General features: G+C 39.3%; 2 protein-coding genes and 1 non-coding gene across 4 annotated transcripts in view; 1 reads left to right on the forward strand and 2 right to left on the reverse strand.

Moving 5' to 3' along the window:
• LOC139708596 (osteoclast-stimulating factor 1-like) overlaps positions 1-1,247 on the reverse strand; it is a 40,763-nt gene extending 39,516 nt beyond the window's left edge. Inside the window, exon 1 of the mRNA XM_071620536.1 lies at positions 1,112-1,247. Coding sequence (XP_071476637.1) covers positions 1,112-1,160 — 49 coding nt within the window. The 5' untranslated portion in view covers positions 1,161-1,247. The remainder of the gene's footprint in view (positions 1-1,111) is intronic.
• A 107-nt stretch (positions 1,248-1,354) lies between these two features.
• Positions 1,355-1,436, forward strand: Trnas-aga (transfer RNA serine (anticodon AGA)). Its single transcript has one exon. It is a non-coding gene; the product is annotated as a tRNA-Ser (tRNA).
• Positions 1,437-7,016: 5,580 nt separating this feature from the next.
• LOC139708607 (secretory carrier-associated membrane protein 1-like) overlaps positions 7,017-18,629 on the reverse strand; it is a 43,826-nt gene continuing 32,213 nt past the window's right edge. Inside the window, exons 6-9 of one of the 2 annotated variants that reach the window (XM_071620551.1) lie at positions 16,948-17,113; positions 14,866-14,967; positions 9,324-9,453; positions 7,017-8,246 (exon numbers count right to left, since the gene is read on the reverse strand). In XM_071620551.1, coding sequence (XP_071476652.1) covers positions 8,076-8,246; positions 9,324-9,453; positions 14,866-14,967; positions 16,948-17,113 — 569 coding nt within the window. In that variant the 3' untranslated portion in view covers positions 7,017-8,075. Of the gene's footprint in view, positions 8,247-9,323; positions 9,454-12,110; positions 12,253-14,865; positions 14,968-16,947; positions 17,114-18,629 lie in introns of both variants that reach the window. The other variant, XM_071620550.1, reaches the window with a different exon arrangement.

Consider the following 18,629-nt stretch of genomic DNA (forward strand, 5'->3'; position numbering starts at 1 on the left):
TTGCGTGGTTCAAACAGAACGATTGAAACCGTCGCAATAGCGTATGTATCAATGGTGTCAGAAGCGAAAAACTGACCCAGCAAATGTCATTAAACATAGATGAGAAGTTTTTCGCGGAATTAAACATAAATTACTTGTCGGTCATGGAGGAGTGGTGTCATGACGAAGAGTTTACTACAAGTAGACTAATGGAATCAAGATCGAGTATTGGTTACAACTGACATTCATAGTGACAAGTGACAAGACTGAGCAAAGCAATTAGGCATACCGTACTGTAGATCTAGACCCTTGACTGTATTATGTTCTATGTATCTATGAATTTTTATTCATTTCAGGGTATAATGGCATTGGTATTGCTGGTATTGTTTTGACTAAGGCAGCCATACTTTAGATGATTAAATTATGTTCAAACTTTCTAAGCCGAGATGCAGAACAAATGTAAGGAGGGATACATTCACACATCGAGTGATAGAGGACTGGAATTCCCTGCCGGAAGAAGTAAGTTTAGTGGAAGCTCCATCTATAGATAATGCTTTTAAGACTAGGCTTGATCGACACTGGGTAGACCAACAATGCCTGTCCCCTATATAGAATTCTAGTCAACTCTGACGTGAGATGAGCAGTAATTACTTTAATATACAGTAACACTCACAGCCTGTCTGCTGCCTTGCCTTCTTTAGAACTGGACAATAAGAAACCACCCACCAATACAAAGTAAGTGCCAGCTGATGATAGATTAGACTAGAGATTAGTCAGAAGAGAACAGACCTGGAAGCTCGACTGCTTCTACACAGCAATCTCCCAGTATCTTCGGTAAAGGTAAACTTTACGTTTTGGTAATGTAACTGTAAGGTCTACAGGAGTTCATTATTGAGCTCCTCCTAAAGCTGGTGAAGGAGGGCCGAAGGGCCAGGGGGCAGTATCCATTTCGCACCGGCCAGCGTCGGGTGGATTCGAGCAGCACTCCCGCTGCACTGAAAATCGACCTTGCAGACACGCAGGGCAGGCAGCGCAGGGCGGCTACGCTAGCCAGCTACGAACCATCCTGACTGAACACACATTGATATTTACTTGAATTTGGCTTGCGAGTGATAAAAGTGACAGCACAAACCTGGTTTAGGAGTAGGCCTGGGTGGTGCAGGTCTCGCGGGGGTCGTCATTTTGCTCTATTTCGGCCAAAACTACTCCTGAAAGGCAGCAAATGTTGGACAGTCACAGGTAAACAAACACGGAAGTGGTGTGTGAGAAATGTTACACCTGCGAACCCAGAGTACATCCAGTGCATCTCACATGCAGTAAACGTATGGCCGTACGGTGTTGTCAAAGAGAAAATAGTGTCACACATTCATCATCGGTAGTCGTGGCCGAGCGGTTAAGGCGACAGACTAGAAATCTGTTGGGGTCTCCCCGCGCAGGTTCGAATCCTGCCGACTACGTAACCTTTTTGCTTTTGCCCGCGGAGTCACTTCATATTCTTTCTTTAATTACCACTTGTTGTACGGATGTGGTGTTTCACTACATGAACATGATGCGTGTGAGGACTTTTTTTTCCTCCTGAATTCGCATTGCTAATTTTTTGGCGAAATTAATTTCCCAAAGTGCACAAATTATATCAATTTTGGACTATAGGACTACTCGACTACCCAGTGAGATGTCAAGGGATACTGCTTAAATTACTAAAATGTCACATTTTGTTACAGGCCCTGTGACAACTTTTCTTCTATTAGAATTAAGAGAAATGGGTTATTTTAGACAATGGGGTGATGAATAAAGGGTTTATTCTTTCACATGTACTGCTTGAAATTAAAATCAACCATTAACATATTCACATGCGTATCATTTTCATGTGTTGGAATGCTCATAGTACACTTTGTCAATATGTATTATGCATTTACATAATGTATTTCTGCTTTTATGATTACTGTAAAAGTAGAAAAATCTGCATGAGTGTTTTTTTTTTGTATTTAGCTGGGTAAGATGAATTTTGCACACTTTTAATTCCATGGAATCAAAACAAAAAGTAGTATTACATAATTATAACAAGCAAAGAAAAAAAATGTGTGCTTTTGTTTTTACAGTTTCATGTTTGAAATGTGTGAAATGTGTGAACAAAATTTAACAATATTGTACTTTCTTTCAACTTTTGTATTTTTTTTTTCTTCAAAAAGTTGCAGAAACATATCAGCTGAGCAGAACTGAACTTGAACTTAATTTCAATATTTTACATTTTTGGTTGGGTTTGTTTGTTTGTTGTGTTTGTGTTTTTTCGGGGGGGGGGGGGGTTCCTGTTTGTGTGCATATTTACATATATGTCAGGTGTATATGTGTGTGTGTGTGTGTGTGTGTGTGTGTGTGTGTGTGTGTATAAACTTTTGTTGTCAGAATTGAATTTGTGTTATTTTCAATGTCATGAATTAATTTGTATATTGTCTACATGGAAAAAAAGAAAAATAAAAGATTGACAAAAAATGTAGCAAGCAAGTTCATTGCTGGTATGCCCTTGCAAATTTCACTCTGATATTCCAGTTTGGGTTTTCAGTGTCAGAATATTTTCTCTGGCCCTGACAACTGTTTGATTTTTCTAAGGAAAAAATTTTAAAAAAGATCAAAAGGGCTTTCCCTTCAGCTATCTTATTTATCTCTTTCCATCTATCTACTGGTATCTACCTACGTACCTTTTGTATACAACTGTATACATACAAATTTTAACATACACACACAAACACACCATGGTATATATTCAAGAATACACACATTGTACACACCACAGAGGAGTCACACCTCCCTGCACACACCAACACACACACACACCAACACACACACACAGTCATGTAGACTCTAGGACAGGAGAAATTGGAGCAAAATATACAGCACACAAAAATACTTGCTCACAAATGAAACAGGACACCCCCCCCCCCCCACACACACACACACGCAGCTCACACATATTATGCACATCACTAATTAGCAGTAGACATTATCGATGATATCTCGGACTATTCATATTCAAAAAAAAAAAAAGATAACATACCCATATACATGTATTTCTACCTGTTTACAGTTTCTTTACTTTTTAAATAATTTTAGAAATATCCATCATTGTGAGAATACTGCAGAATATTACATGTTGTTTTAACACCAAAATAATGTCCCGTAAATGCAAAATACAGTATGAATCTTGCAAATATACTACAAATGACAACACAAACAACAAAAATATACTGGACAATCATGCACAGGTGAAGAAAATATTCCATTTCGTCTTGTCTTTTTTTTAATACAATATACACTTGTGGGACTATGCAACATTTCTTTATTAGATCACAATCAAAGAATACATTTGGAAAGGTTCCCCCAAACTGATATCTGAGTTTCAAAAGGGGAAGAAATGATATTGGAGTCGAAATACATGCAAGACCCAGAGACTTATTATTCTCAATGTGCACACATTACACCATCCCAAAGATATCATGTTGATAAAATTCTTGTAATCATTTACAAACACACTGTACAGGTCACACAAGGGAGAGCCCACATTGAAGTGATTGCAAAATACACAAAACATTCCAAGTTTTTGTTTGAAAGGAAATACTCTACAGATTCAAGACAGTGAAAGGACCTCCTCCTCAAACCCGTAATGGGCTCAAGCGAACCATCACGGGGAAATGACACAAGATGCAGGTATCTTACCAGCAATGTACCCACCCCTCAAAGGGGAATTTTAACCACAGTCACAGCCTATGGATAGACACAGAAAGATACTGGGATGTCTCAACTGTTGAGGTTTGAGCATGTTAGCTAGTGAATCTGTGCCACGCATATTAAGACTTTTTAAAAAGATGACTCAAGCAAAATTATGACTGTCCTAATTGTCATTCTGTCATCTCACGTGAATGTGATGAGACACAAGAAATATTACAACTGGACAAGGATCAACACACTGACCACTGCACTGACCATTGAAAGCACAGACGGCATTTGACCGGCCAGCAATAAGTGAAACTGCCACTGGCTGGGTTGTATGCATGTAAACCTAATACAACACAGATCAAACACACACGGGCAATGCCTCAGAGTCTGTTCAAACTTATGCAAAGAACACGCTTTTTTCCAAGTCATTTGCAAATGTATACCCAGCATATTACCATAGGAGAATATTTCTATACATTATCATTTTCTGTCAAGTACACCAGTACAACCTCACTCATGGAGGCACTATATCTGTGACAAATTTCTCATGCAGTCTTAGCCATTGGACTAACTCCTTGACCAGTCAGTAATTCTTGTATTTATTGCCAAACCTTTGTATTCTAACATGTCTACCTTACAGTGGCAGAATTAAATTGACTTGCTGATCTTCAGACTTTCTCTGTAGTATTTGTTGGATGGGAGGCTGGAGGTGGCCGGGGTAATAGAGGCTGAGAATTTGTATATAAGAGCATCACTACCTTTCATCAGTCCGACTTGTTAAGACTAAAACACAGCATGATAACCTTCCTTTCCTATAAACTGTACATGATGAGGGTGAAAGTTTGAAAGATATCACTTTGGTTGACGAATAACTATCCTTTAAATACATACTCTGTCAAAAATCAATCCATTATTCTTATAATTCTGTATATTGCATGCATAAGTCGACATCATCCTTGTGTGTGTATGTGTATTTGTGTACGCATGTACAAATGTTTAAATCTACCCTTCACCAATGCGTGCATTACTACAAATGTTCTGAACTCTACAAAATGACACCTATGATACAAAAAATGTTCCGAGACTCTCAATCATGTACAGGGTACTATGGGATAGCCTACAAATTGCAGTAAAAGTTGTTTGCATCTTAAAGCAATAGTACTATTCTCTTTCCTCCTCAAATGAGAAAATATTTTTCAAATCAAATGGCATTCTATACTCTCTTCACAGGGATTTCAAAAGGTATTACTGAAAAGAAATCCTAAGCATATACATAAAATACCAACTTTTAGCTACTCTACTTAAGATCTCCAATAGTATGTCCTTTTTCTCAATATATGCCACTATCCCATCAAACATAGCATTGTGGCGTTTCCCAAAATGTTACATACGTACATATATGTATATTTATATATATATAAATAGAAACAAAAATATAAAAAAAGATGCTGACTCATACAAGCAATCCATATTCCATGGGGGCACTAAATGACAATTGATTTTTTGAGTGTTGAAGATAATCACAGTATATGCCTGGATCAGAATGAAAAACATGAGTACAGTGTATGTATACATCATGTGCGTTTGAGGCATGCTTTGATGTCGGTGAGTGAGAAACTAACTGGTTCAATTAAACAGCACAATCATGGAACATTGCTCAGTCCTATTGGGGGATCGAGAGGAGGGTCTGACGCTACACTGCCATCGGGCGAGCACATTTTACAGAATACAGACAGACTTTGCAGGCTACGTGCACCAGAACAACTTATGAAACGGGACAGAGAAATGTAAAAGCAAACGCAGGCAAGTATCTTCACAATTCTCTCCTGTCATCCAAGATGACTGCATGACCCATTCTCTCGGCTCCCACCGCGTCTCACGCATTCATTTTTCTTTCTTCTTCCTCATATCGCAGCAGATTTTCAAATCCTGCCGATACTTCTGTGGCCAGGCATTGGTTACTGATTGGTTCATAGGACCACACAAATCGAAAAAGACGGAAAGCAAGACTAAAATCATCTCCTCCTCACCTACAATAACATCAAGATTTTGTCAGATTTACAGGCACAACATGGGATGAATAATAATGACTTATCAACAACCTGACAGTATTCCTTACTGAAAATAAAAATACTTTCATAATTTTAGTAATTGGAGCAGCACTGCTTCATACTGTAGCATCATCAATTTTTCCAAAATTTTGACCTCTTTCTTATCGAACATCGGTTGTTCTGTAAAGTCTCATGGCATGCGGTGGATTTCATTTCAATCTGTTTTTGAACATATATTCCAAGATCTACTTGCACATTTCACCATCCCATGATAAGTTACAATACACAATAATGTAGATGAAAAAAAAAATACTTTGATGTGAACATATTCTTGATATTGTACGCAAATGTACATGGCAAATATAACATAATGCTTGCGTGGCTACACTATTGGTTATTTTTCAGAGGACAGAAACACACTGCCCACAAACAATGTATGTCCAAAAGTTGTGTTGATAAATGAACAAGCTTTACCACAACAACTGAGTGTTGCATCAAAGATCCACCACAATCATTACCTGGTTTAATAAAATCCGCTCCACCGTACCACATGGGCCGTCACTGTAATTATGTTATTAAGAAAACACCAAATCAGAGGGAAAAGTAGTTTAACAAGCTTTCAATTAACAAAAAGATAAGTCCTACTGATGAGAGGAACACTTTCTTAGACGACGCACCAACCAAAATTTCTCCCAGTTCTTGTCAGTCACGTTGTCATCACTCCCACCAACAGTCATACGAAATACTTTATCAAACTACCAGGGAACAACCTGTTTGTATGTAATGTCTGTAGCATTTAGATGGCGATCTCGAAGGGGTTAAAGAAACCCAACAAATGGAAGCTAGGAAGATCTCATGTAAACACACTATGATTTAACTTCAGTTTCCTACCGCCAACTATTGATTACACATACACTAGCTAAAATGAATCCATCTCGACCACCAAACTTAAAGGCTAACAAATTGCACATACTCATGCATATGTACTAAAACCATTTTTGATGCTCAGTGGAGGGGGGGGGGGGATTCTTTCAACTGCAAACCTATCGTGTTAAGATTTGAAAATACAAAATTTAATGTTTTGAGAAGATTGACATCTATAATCCATTTTCTCTAGCTCATGTCAGCCTTTTTGCTGTTATGAAGTTACTACCTTTCTTTCTTTCTTTTTTTTTGGGGGGGCCTTCTTTTCTATTAAAAAACTAGATGGGTTTGTCAATCTATCACTGAATCAAACCATCAAAAAAAAATATTTACAGCTGTATGTATATATGCTGTGATTGGTCACTTTATCATGAATAACAATGGAATGAACCACACATGTCAATAAAGTATAATGTCTCATCAAACATATTAAACCTTTAATATTCTTCTATAAAACATACACATACTTTGCTTTGTTTACTTCTGCTACACAAACCTAGTATTCATTTTAATACATTTGCCCAATTCACAAGGTCCATTATTGCCCAGTAGGATTCTATACAGGAACAATCACATTATGCATCATTAGTTAAACAATAAATTGCTTTTCACGACCATTTCTTCAGGATTCTCCCAAATAGCATCTGGTGTGCCTGATATATTTCTGTTTGCTTTAACAAGCCACAACCGCATACTTCCCTAGACTCACGAAAACATGCATGTAATTTACTCTCGGTGCAAATCATCAAAAACACATTTGGCAACACAACAGAAAAGTGAAAACAGACCGGTACACCTATTACAGTAACATCTCACACAAGAATTGTATCAATATATGTAAAATCATCTCTTAAGTTAGTCTGTTTTGTAAACATGAACACCATTGGAGTTCTCGCGAAACACAAGTGCATCAGGGTAAATTACGACTGTTAGTACAGCATACATGCGACAGGTTTTCCTTACCGACTATTATGAAAATACACAAACAAACAAAAAAAGAAAAGAAAAAGATATCTGAGCTTGAAGTATTATGAGAGTCAGGCAAACAGATGACTGGGTTTCTCCAGAATTTGGACATTGGTGTCTCTGGGAAACCATCACATGGTTTCAAAGGGCAACTTCACGCTGGGTTCCCGCTACTACTATCCCAAGAAAGAGAGAGAGACAGAGAGAGAGAGTGAGAGACAGACAGGCAGAGAAAGAGAGAGAGGTCAAGAGGTCACTCCAACGCACTATGTAGTTGAAGGAGTCAAATCCGCTCCTAACAGTTTTTGATTTACTACCACTGATTTTGAATCACTCCACATCAGATGCTGTCGGCTTTCCCTTCCCTTCGGGCACGGCTTTCTCCTCTCGCTCTTCTCTGATCTCTCTGCTCGTTTGCCCCGCCCTCCGCGGCCTCCGCTCCCCTCACATCCTGTTTCCTCCCGACGAGAACATGTTGGAGGACGCGCCGCTCACCGCGCTGGCCGCCGCTTCTCTCGTGGCCGACTGGACGCCTGGGTTCGTCACCACGCCCCTGGCAAACTCCTGCTGAGCCTTCTGGAAGCTGGCCCCTGTACCTCGGTAGAGGGCGTGCACCTGGTGCCAAGGGTGAAGAGAGCAATGGAAATGGGTTAGCCCTGCTCATCTTAGGAACCAGCACAAGATACTCCACACAACAGATCTCTAGTAGCATGTCTGTTCTATATAAAGTTCTTCTCTCTCTCTCTTTTTTTTTTTTTTTGTGGTATTTAATATAGTACACTTATACTACAGTGTACATACACAACACTGAACATGGAGGTTTAACAGTAAATACCAGTTTTACTTGTTGAATTTGGACAGAATGATGCAAACTGACAGTAGACTGCACTATTCATAATTACGTATGATACAAAGAGACACTAGACCAAATATAAAAAGATCATCATTTCTTTTAAGTTTAATCAGAATAGAGGCAAGCAAAAATAATTCACATTCAAGTTTCTCATGAGAGACAGGTGAAGTGCATCTACAGCATATTGGAGAATGGGGATGTGTCCATACACAATGATTCACTCAAAGTATCAAAGTTTGTGACATACAAATTTGTACAGTAAAATGAGAAATACACATGAATTTCAATGTTGACATGAAATATGACTTCAAACAGTAATGATCAATGTATAGTGGGGAATCATTCCCAAATTTTGCAGTGTCTTCGTTCTGCTCATAGAGTTGTTCTGCCAATCAAAAGTCATACACCTCAGAAAATCATTTGCATAGGTGTGTGTAAGGACTTTTGTTCGAAAAATTAGGGCAAATCTGACATTATGCAATTTAGATCGGTAGACATCTTAGTCTCCTCTCACATGTTCTGGCTTCCAATTAACCCTTTCTGTATGGGAACCAGGTGGCCTGCATACAAAGTCTATGGGCAGTTCAAAATTCAGTATGGAACGGGTTAAGCCCAACTTGTAAAACCAGCAATGCCTTAAATTGCTCTTCCAGAAAAGACGGATTATATCAAAATATATAAAATTCAGAAGGATGCAAGCTTTTTGACAACATATTTATACATGAACAGTTTGGAGATTAATATCAATTGTTGGTAATTCTCAGATATATGAATTAGTTTGCATGCTTCTCTTAAAATTGTTTTGTTTCCATGCAACTCGGGGATAGAATAAACCGCACCTTTTGCAAGTAGATGATATCAAGAACCGCGAGGGTGGTGAAGAGTGCGGCAACAATGAGCATGCAGCCAGCGACTGCCTTTTGTGATACGTGTGGCAGACCCATCATTTCAATACCATTGATCCAACCTCTGTTTGGGAGATGAATGAAGCGGAACAACACAAAGAGGTAGGCACAGTGAATGAGTGAGTGAATAGTGGAACCCAGGCCTGTATATACAGTGTGTATATTAATGATGCCTGGAGTACATAGACAGTGATGTGATGGAATACCGTACACGCTGATATTTTCACATACAGATTATTTTGCGAATGGCAGTTGATTGCACATTATTGTGAGTTTATTGATCTTTATATGCTTTGTGGTCATTTCATTATCATGACAATCCTCCCCCCCCCCCCCCCCATAAAGGAAAGAAAAAACAACTCAACACAAACACAGATGAAAGAGTGATTGTTTTGCTGAAATTGCCTGAAATGTGAAATGAAAAATTGAGATGAAACATTGCTTGAAAGGAGATCAACATTATTCAGTCTATCTTATAGCATCACACCTATGCTACAAGTTTTTACTTGATATCACAATGCTAGTGTGCTGGCCCAGGACTTGGCATGTGGGGTAATCTTTTTAAAAAGAAGTTTATTTTTGGCAACATTTTCGTGCATTGTTAACTTCGCAATTATTTGCCATCTCGCAAAATTTGCAAAAATTTCAGTGTGTACAACAGTCAGGGCAAAATGGCACCGGCATCAGCTCACTGCCAAAGGTGGACGCAAAGGCAACTGCGTAATTTAACAACGTAGAAGGAGAATTCTGAATAGAGGACTTGTAGTATTTATGCAAGGGGAAAATACGTAGTATCATGGCCAACTCAAAGGGGAGACTCTGCACATTGATGAAACTCCTAGGGAAGCAATGAACATGAGAGGAATACAAGAATGGAGAGATGATAGATATTAATCACATTTGCATCATCGAGATCAAGTGACAATGGAATTATGAGAATACCAATGTGGAACACTGTGTGAGCATGTGTGGGTGTGTGTGTTTGTGTTCATGTTTGCGTATGTACGAAGCATGATACAATTGTACGTGAGGGGATATACGGTGTACCATACAGTATATATACGATTTGACAAGTCCTTGTACACTTTGACGCTTGCATCAAGTAAATCTCTGTCACAAGTTAAAACTTTGGCAACCAAACACTACATATATACAATATTTCAGGTTAAGTACATGCATGCAGAATGCATTTGGTTTATCATGTCCTCAAGGGGCAGATCAATTAAATTATCTGTGACCTCATAAAATTTTGCATGCAATAAAACTCCTACATCTGCAGAAACATTAGGTGGATTCACAAACATAAAACAACACCATGGGATACCATACATTGGATATGATTAATCACAGATTTATGATTCACGACAATAACTGGTATCTCAACTTTTGTGCAGGCAGCGACGATTCAGCCCAAATGAGTCTCTGCTTCTTTACTATCAGCTTTTCTCTTCAAAACAGGGCAATATTTCTTCTAGTTCCTTCAATGTGGTCCTCCATCCCAAATTTAGCTGCACGCAAAGTTGTCCCAAAGTCCCATTACGCAAACCAATGTTCCTGCTAAATATGCATTTATACATTTATATACTCATGTATAAAAATACAACAAAATTCCTGTTACAACGAAGTAAAAATTTAGGCTCCAACATTATCAGCTCTATGTTTTTTATAGTTTATTTGTTCGGTTATAACAAAATTTTGATATAACGAAAGAAAAATGCCGGTCCCAAGCACTTCATTATAACAGGAGTCCACTGTATGCCGTATGCTGTACAAGGGATACGCGCGGAGGTGGGGGCCGTTCAGACATTGGTTGGCAGCTCTACGTAGGTGCTACTCTTAAAAGGTGGCTTCGAAATCAGAATGAACCACGGTGTGATTTCACAAAGATATGATAGCAACATCTTGTAGCAACAGCCAATCAAAAAGCGGGATTCTTGTCATTACCATGAAACTAGCAATGGCAGCAAGAGTTGCTGTCAGAGCATCTTTGTATGAAACGGAGCCCAGATGTAGATGATTTTCATGTACAAGTGTGAGGAATGCACTCATGGTGTATAAACACTGTGTGAAGAATGAAATATATATTATGTGACCATGCATCACAAAACCAACAAAAAGTTGCACAACTTAATTTCATGTGAGGACTCAAAATGGGTCAACCTAGTCTTGATTTTTTAATATTTTCTGAAAGAGCAGTTCTTCTATGTGATTCTAAAGTTTGGAATCACAGCACGAATGGGAAATTGTGTTTTTTACAGCTTTTGCGGAACACTTTTTTGCAGCATAGGTATATTGTAGGGGGCCTTTCTTCAATTCTTAAAAACCCTTTACACACTCTTTACTACCCTCTTCCCATTATTAGGGGTAAGGTATAGAAAGTCTATTTGTATTGAGTTACACATTATTTTAAAGTCGAGAGTTTGCTCTTTCAGAATCTGCCATAAACTAAAAATCTACGTCCAACAACTTTTTGTCAGTTTTGTGATGCAAGGTCACATTATGAGTCTGTACAAATTTTGTGGAAAGAGAAGGAAGATGTGACGAAACGGCGGAAGTCGAAGTGCGAAGAGAAAGACAGCAGAGCGCTGGCGACGAATACATCACGAGTGAGAATGTGATGGGAGCGAGAAAGGCACGTGGGCCACCAGATCCGTGACGGCACTGGGTGGCGTGTGATATTCTGATGACAGCCACACAGCCTCGTGCGACACGAGCGTGTACCTTGATCAGGTAGAGAATGTCTAAGACAGCGAGGGCGCCAAAACAGCAGCCGATCATGACCATCAGGCCTCCGATGATAAGATCCCCTTTGTCATTGGCGCTGTTACCTGCACCAATCACCTTTAGACCATTGACAATGCCACTACCACAAAAATATACATAAGACAAAATTCAAACAATTTAGCAAACATCGTTTTACCGCAAATGTTAACAAGAGACCCGCGGGTCACGCGCTCACCTGAGTATCGCAATTTCACCTTCCATGCATTCTTGCAAACTCTTACCTGAGAACATTGGAAACTTTAGGTCTGCATATGGATCCCCCCTCCCCCCTCAACTCGGGGGGGGGGGGGGGGGGCAGGCAGCCCTGGATCTGCAATTAACAAACTTGGAACTAAAGTCATCAATGTACAAACTCATGGTATTAACTTTGCTTTATCATTTCTGGTTCTAGAGCAGAAGATTTTAAATATTCCTTAATGTGGGGGGGGGGGGGGGGGCCCTAGGGGCCCCCCAAGAGGGACATGGTGCCCATTTGAAGGAATTGAGATTCTATCCCCCTAGGGATGCTACCTGCTAAGTTTGGTCAAATTCATCATGAGCTTTTCAAGAAGAAGATGAACATGTACAATTCAGGCTCCATTACAACTGTAGGACTTCTCCCCATCCCTCTCCTGGGTCCCAAGGGGGGAGGGGGGGGGGGGGGGGGGCACCCCTGATTCCGCCAACCCCATGAGCAAACTTGAAACTACAGTCACCAATGTACTAACTCATAGTATCATCTAAGCTCTATCACTTCTGGTTCTAGAGAAGATTTTTAAAGTTTCCTTAATTTTAGGGACCCCCCAGGTGGGCCATGGTGCCCATTTGAACAAATTGAGATCCTATCCCCCTAGGGATGCTACCTACCAAGTTTGGTGAAAATCAGACACAGCGATCTCAAAGTGAAGATGAAAATGTTCAATTTAGGCCCTATTAGGACCCCTTCCCACCCCTCTCCCCTGGGTCCCAAGGGGGGCACCCCTGATTCCCCCATGAACAAACTTGAAACTACAGTCATCAATGTACTTACTCATAGTATCAATTAAGCCCTATCACTTCTGGTTCTAGAGAAGAAGATTTTTAAAGATTCCTTAATTTTATGGTGTTTGGGCCCCCCTGGGCCCCCCCAGGTGGGCCATGGTGCCCATTTGAACAAATTGAGATCCTATCCCCCTAGGGATGTTACCTGCCAAGTTTGGTGAAAATCGGTCATGGGGTTCTCAAGAAGAAGATGAAAATGTAAAAAGTTTACGCACGACGGACGACGGACGACGCACGACGGACGACGCACGACGGACGCCGGACGAAGAGCGATCGCAATAGCTCACTTGAGCCTTCGTCTCAGGTGAGCTAAAAATCAATTTTCTTATAATTCTTTTCAGGTATTCAAAGTACATACATTGTAGCAATCCAAATCTGCAATACAGACATATTAAACATAACTTTTCAAGGAACAATTTTATGACATACAATGCAAAGAGGAGGTAAATGCAGTTTTGCTGGAAGAATAACACAAATACCCATACTTGGCAATTAACCTCCAATGTCCTGGGGATAAATCAATTACATCTTGTCCTCATTCAAATTGGTAACTCTGAACTTTACCTCATACACTGTACCTTATAAGGGAGAACCAAGAACATACATATATTTGAGACAGAAATATCAACTTCAATCTTTTTGAAATGTGTTGCCAATTTAGGGAGCCATTCTAGAGAGCAATTTAGAGGCTGTTGATGATAAATCTTCGACTGAAATATACAAAAGTACATGACCAAAATAAGCCTAAGATGAAAGTGAAATTCTTATTCTACCTTATGAAATTCAAGCATTGAATGATAGAAGATACAGCACACTATTAAATACCCAAGGGATTGGTTTGGGGGACTTGATAAATTAACATGTGGCTAGCATTTCTCAGGTTATTAATACGAAACCCTGACACACACATACACAAAAAGACATGGATGGGACTGAAGCAGTATGTATCTACGGGTAGTAATATTTCAGAACATAATGTAACCTAACTATCAGACCTAGACGCACTTGAAAGATTTTAATAAGGTCAGTCAATTCCAATTCCATTTCCTGCATCCAAAACTAATTTCAGGCCCATTTTCATCCAAAGCTGAAATGGCAATCTTTTATACACATCTGTTCTTTTTTAATCAGCATTGCATAAACAGAGGAAATCCACGTACATACAGTACCGTATCTCTCAATATAATTAGGAGTACAGTCCAAACTCAATTATCCAGCCATGTCGGGACTGGCACCAATCCAGATAAAGTGATATGGCTACATGCTTGAGCATGACACTTTTAAGCAAGTTGTGTTGGGGATGAACCTAAGGGCATTGTTAATTTATGACTCACTCCGATGATTTACATTTAATATTTGCATGTTTTATCATTCAGACAACTAACTTGGAAATGAAATATCAGTGTAAAATACACCTTTCTCTTGGTTTTTGTTATTTAATATGGCAGTCTTTCTCACTGAAAAAGCAAGGACAATCGTGTGCTCGTCCATGTGTAGATAAAGAGATCTGGAAAGTCATGGCTGACTAACTGAGGTTGGACTGTTCATAAATTCTTATTACTGACCAGTTGTGGTTCGATAACCTTGAATGAACCAAAGATGGTACAGAAAGGACAGTACAAATTTATCCCTCCTACTGTAGGGCAACTGCAAAGTGCCTAGGGCTACTTACACTGTTCCAAACTGATCAATGCCAACAGCCTGTATGACCGTGACGATGAATTGGAAGAAAAAAACGAAGAAAAACAAGAAGAAGTTGAATGAGCTGTCACTCCTATTGGTGGGAATGAAGGAGAAAGAAAAACAAACAGAAAGCATTAGTGACATTGCTTCAAACACATAACATTCAACATATCTTTTTAAAAACACAGCATGGAAAAATGAAAACTCTTACGAGCATATACAGTCAGATTTTTAGGATTCAAAACAGAACTTATATTGCACGATGTCTTTGAACAGAATGTTACTGACAGTACATGTGGGTCATTCCTGAACAGTATGAAATCAATTTAGCAATTCATACATAACAGTATCTAACTAATTTCCATTATTGCAGGAAAATACCCATTCTGTTTTAGGTCTGACTGCAGGTAACCCTTCATCAACAATATGATTATTAAAGTAGCTCATTGAAGCTCAAAGTAAAGAGTACAATGAAACAGAAAACTTTAATGTCCAAGTCATTAAACATGGCTACATGACACCAAAGACAGTAAATGTGCGTGATTGACAAGAATTTCTGCTGCAAATGACCGCACAATATCAATTCATACAAAAATGGATGGATTACACGAGGCACGTTATACAAGAATCACATAGTGGGCTTGAATGCAAACAAACAGAGAACACAATATCTGATGCGGGCGATGGACCACTTGGAAGAGGCCACGTGGCATGATTTTGTGGCACTTTAATGTTTAGAGCAACTACACGAAGTGGATGTCCTTTAATACTGTAAAAGTGGTTTCTTTCATGGTGCTTTTATTTTCACGCTTTTCGTGCTTTGAGGTTGAACCGCGAATTTAACATCACACGGAAATGTTTTGAACTCACTGCTTGTTACGTACAGCGCTATTGAGTACACGTTCACACGAAGATTCTGCGCACTGCTATTGATGGTCAACACACACACAGCGATACCGCGCAATGTAGGTACAAGCACGTTATAAAGTACTCGAGAGACGGGATTTCAGGTAAGCCTGCATTCAATTTTAATTTCTATTTAATAAATAAAAGAATAATTGGATTATAGTTTTGGTTTTCATGTGCAAAATAAAACAATTTTTGCCGACTGTGAATTCACAGATTTTGCTGACCGCGAATTTAAACACACTCGAAAAAGTTGGCATCAATGGAAACCGCGAAAGTATCTGTACCCGAAAGAAACCACTTTTACAGTACTGGGTACCAGAACCCAAAACTTGATTGATGCACAATCAATATGCTGATTTATATTGCAAAGGCAACGTGAGTTCCCAATTTTTCAGTTGGCCAGAAGGGCAGTTATGTAAGTGTGATTATGTCAAGGGTATGCCATTCCAGAACCCCAGAAGACTTGGGAGGAGATTGCAGATTTCTAATTTCGTCATCATTGTTTGAAATATTACAATACAAATACCACAAAAAACGATTATAACCATTACAAGAGGACCCTTCAAAGCAATGTCAAATCATTATATTATTCTGCAGCTCCTTATTGAATGACTGAAGAGCACCAAATTCACATTGGTCAGCTCTTTCGTTCATTTAAAGAAAAATAGAAACAAAAACAAATTTCAAATGTGACAAAATATTATAACAGTGACAGATTGTAAGGTGGCCTTTGGCATCTACAATTGTGTACTGTATACGCCATTTTTTTGAAGGGTTTTGATTTCTGCTATGATTTTGCAAGTTTGGTGCAACAATGTACTAATAACACACAAGAATATTAAATCTGATCCGCACGAAGAATGTCATGTGCATAAAATGTCCTGGTAACGCAGTACACAGTACATAAAAAAAATGTGCGATAATACAAATACGCAGGCCTTAATCTTGGCGTGCCTACTGTGTGAATGGATGCATCTACTTCCCCATTTCTCTGCCTGTCCAGTGCTGTACTTTACGATTGTAAATTTAACCACTTGTGAAATTGTCGGGAGGTCCTGATTTGCTAAAAAAAAAAAAAAAATTGTCTTTCGAAATACATGGCGTATACAGTATGACACATTACAATGAACTGAAGTGGACATGGGTGATGTCAATAATGTACCTGAAGGCTTTGTACACGGCGCGATACCAACAGAGGAATGAGAATGGGCTGTGGAGAACCAGGAAAAGAATGGACAGTCCAAAACACAGGCCTGCCCCGGACCCGCCTCCTGCGCACAGGTATGCTACAGCAATGAACACGTTGAGGACTAATAACACTTCGTACACTGCGGGTGAGAAACAAACGAGAGATGGAAAACTGACAATGAAGTGTGGTATGACATGATGTTGGGGGCTTTTCTGATTACAGAGACATCCCTGTCCAACCGCAGTAGCAGCTCTCATGTGCAAAATGCCTACCCAAAATGCTTACAACAGATAGCCAACAGAGACTTAAATCAAAAGTGTTTATTTTCGCTTGAGTAATTTTTCGTGCTCAACTGGGTGAGACGAATTTTGTGCGTTTCTAATTCTGCAGAATCCAGACATTTATTAGTGGAACATAAGGCATACAGAAATAGTCGAAAGTTTTCATTTTTGCGTTGGTTTCTGGTTGCACGAAATGCATGAAAATTTCCACACCGCAAAAATTTTCACTATTACAGTATTCACAAAAGTTATCTTTTGTGTCCGTAACAACATGGGCTGCCACTATTCGCATATCAACTTCAGGGGGATTCCAGAGAGTTTTCAGGGAGAAATTTGTACATTAGATACATCTCAGGCTTCAATATTCCCTTGTCAGATTGAGGACGGATATTTCATTTTTCCGGAAGACTTTATGTCAAAAGCGTCACTAAGAATGTGGGATATACGTTGTACTTTTGAGAGAAGATCAAGTATTACTAGTGCCAGAAACTTTACAATGAAATACCTTGTACACATTTTTTTTTTAAATGAACCCTTCAAACAGTCTCTCTGTACATTTAAAATTGTTTTCGTCTTGGATAGTTGCATGAACATGTGTAATACAAAGTAAATGTGCAGGACGAACCTGCTCATGTTTTGATAAACACACAATGACCAGTTCCAGTCCCTACAGTATTCGCATTCGCAAAAAAAAAAAAAAAAAGGCAATCTGTAAATAAGTGAAGAGGACGAGATTCAAGTACAACAGCACTGTGACGGGGACATGGTGTGCACTTGAAAAGCAATGAATACATGTAATATATTATAATGTGTCTGTCGTCAAGACTGCAGATCACACAGAACACATATGGCAATGGATTTATACTGGTGCAGACACACAGTAAGATGTGTAGATGTCATGGCCGCTGCGGTGGAACTCGCACTATGCAAACAACTGGGCACGGTGGTGGCGCTATACTGTGTAATGGTGTAATGATGACTTGATGTATGCCCACAATCTTCTTACCTAAAGGCTTTGTACATGGGCCTATACCAACACACAAATGCACAGGGTATCGATATGAACACGCCCAGGAGGCTAATGCCAAAGCACACGCCGCCTCCCGAGCCACCCACAGTGCACAGGTATACGAGAGAAAACAACGTATTCAGCAACAGTGTCAGCATGTATGCTGTAAGAAAAGGAGAGATACACGTTGGTACTTGTAAACTTGCAGGTTAAAGGGGATGGCTAGTAACTGACCAGTGGGAATCAGTGGGAATGCTGGAGGATGATAGTTCCAATCCTTGTGGGATTCATTTAAGAGTACATTTACTATTTATATTTGCTTTAGAATGGTCTTATATTCAAGTAATGTGCAGTTTAATGTTTCC

The sequence above is a fragment of the Diadema antillarum genome, unplaced genomic scaffold, assembly GCF_040938485.1.
Source record: "Diadema antillarum isolate AM-2024a unplaced genomic scaffold, OU_Dant_1.0 seq00001354_RagTag, whole genome shotgun sequence".
Classification (NCBI taxonomy): domain Eukaryota; kingdom Metazoa; phylum Echinodermata; class Echinoidea; order Diadematoida; family Diadematidae; genus Diadema; species Diadema antillarum.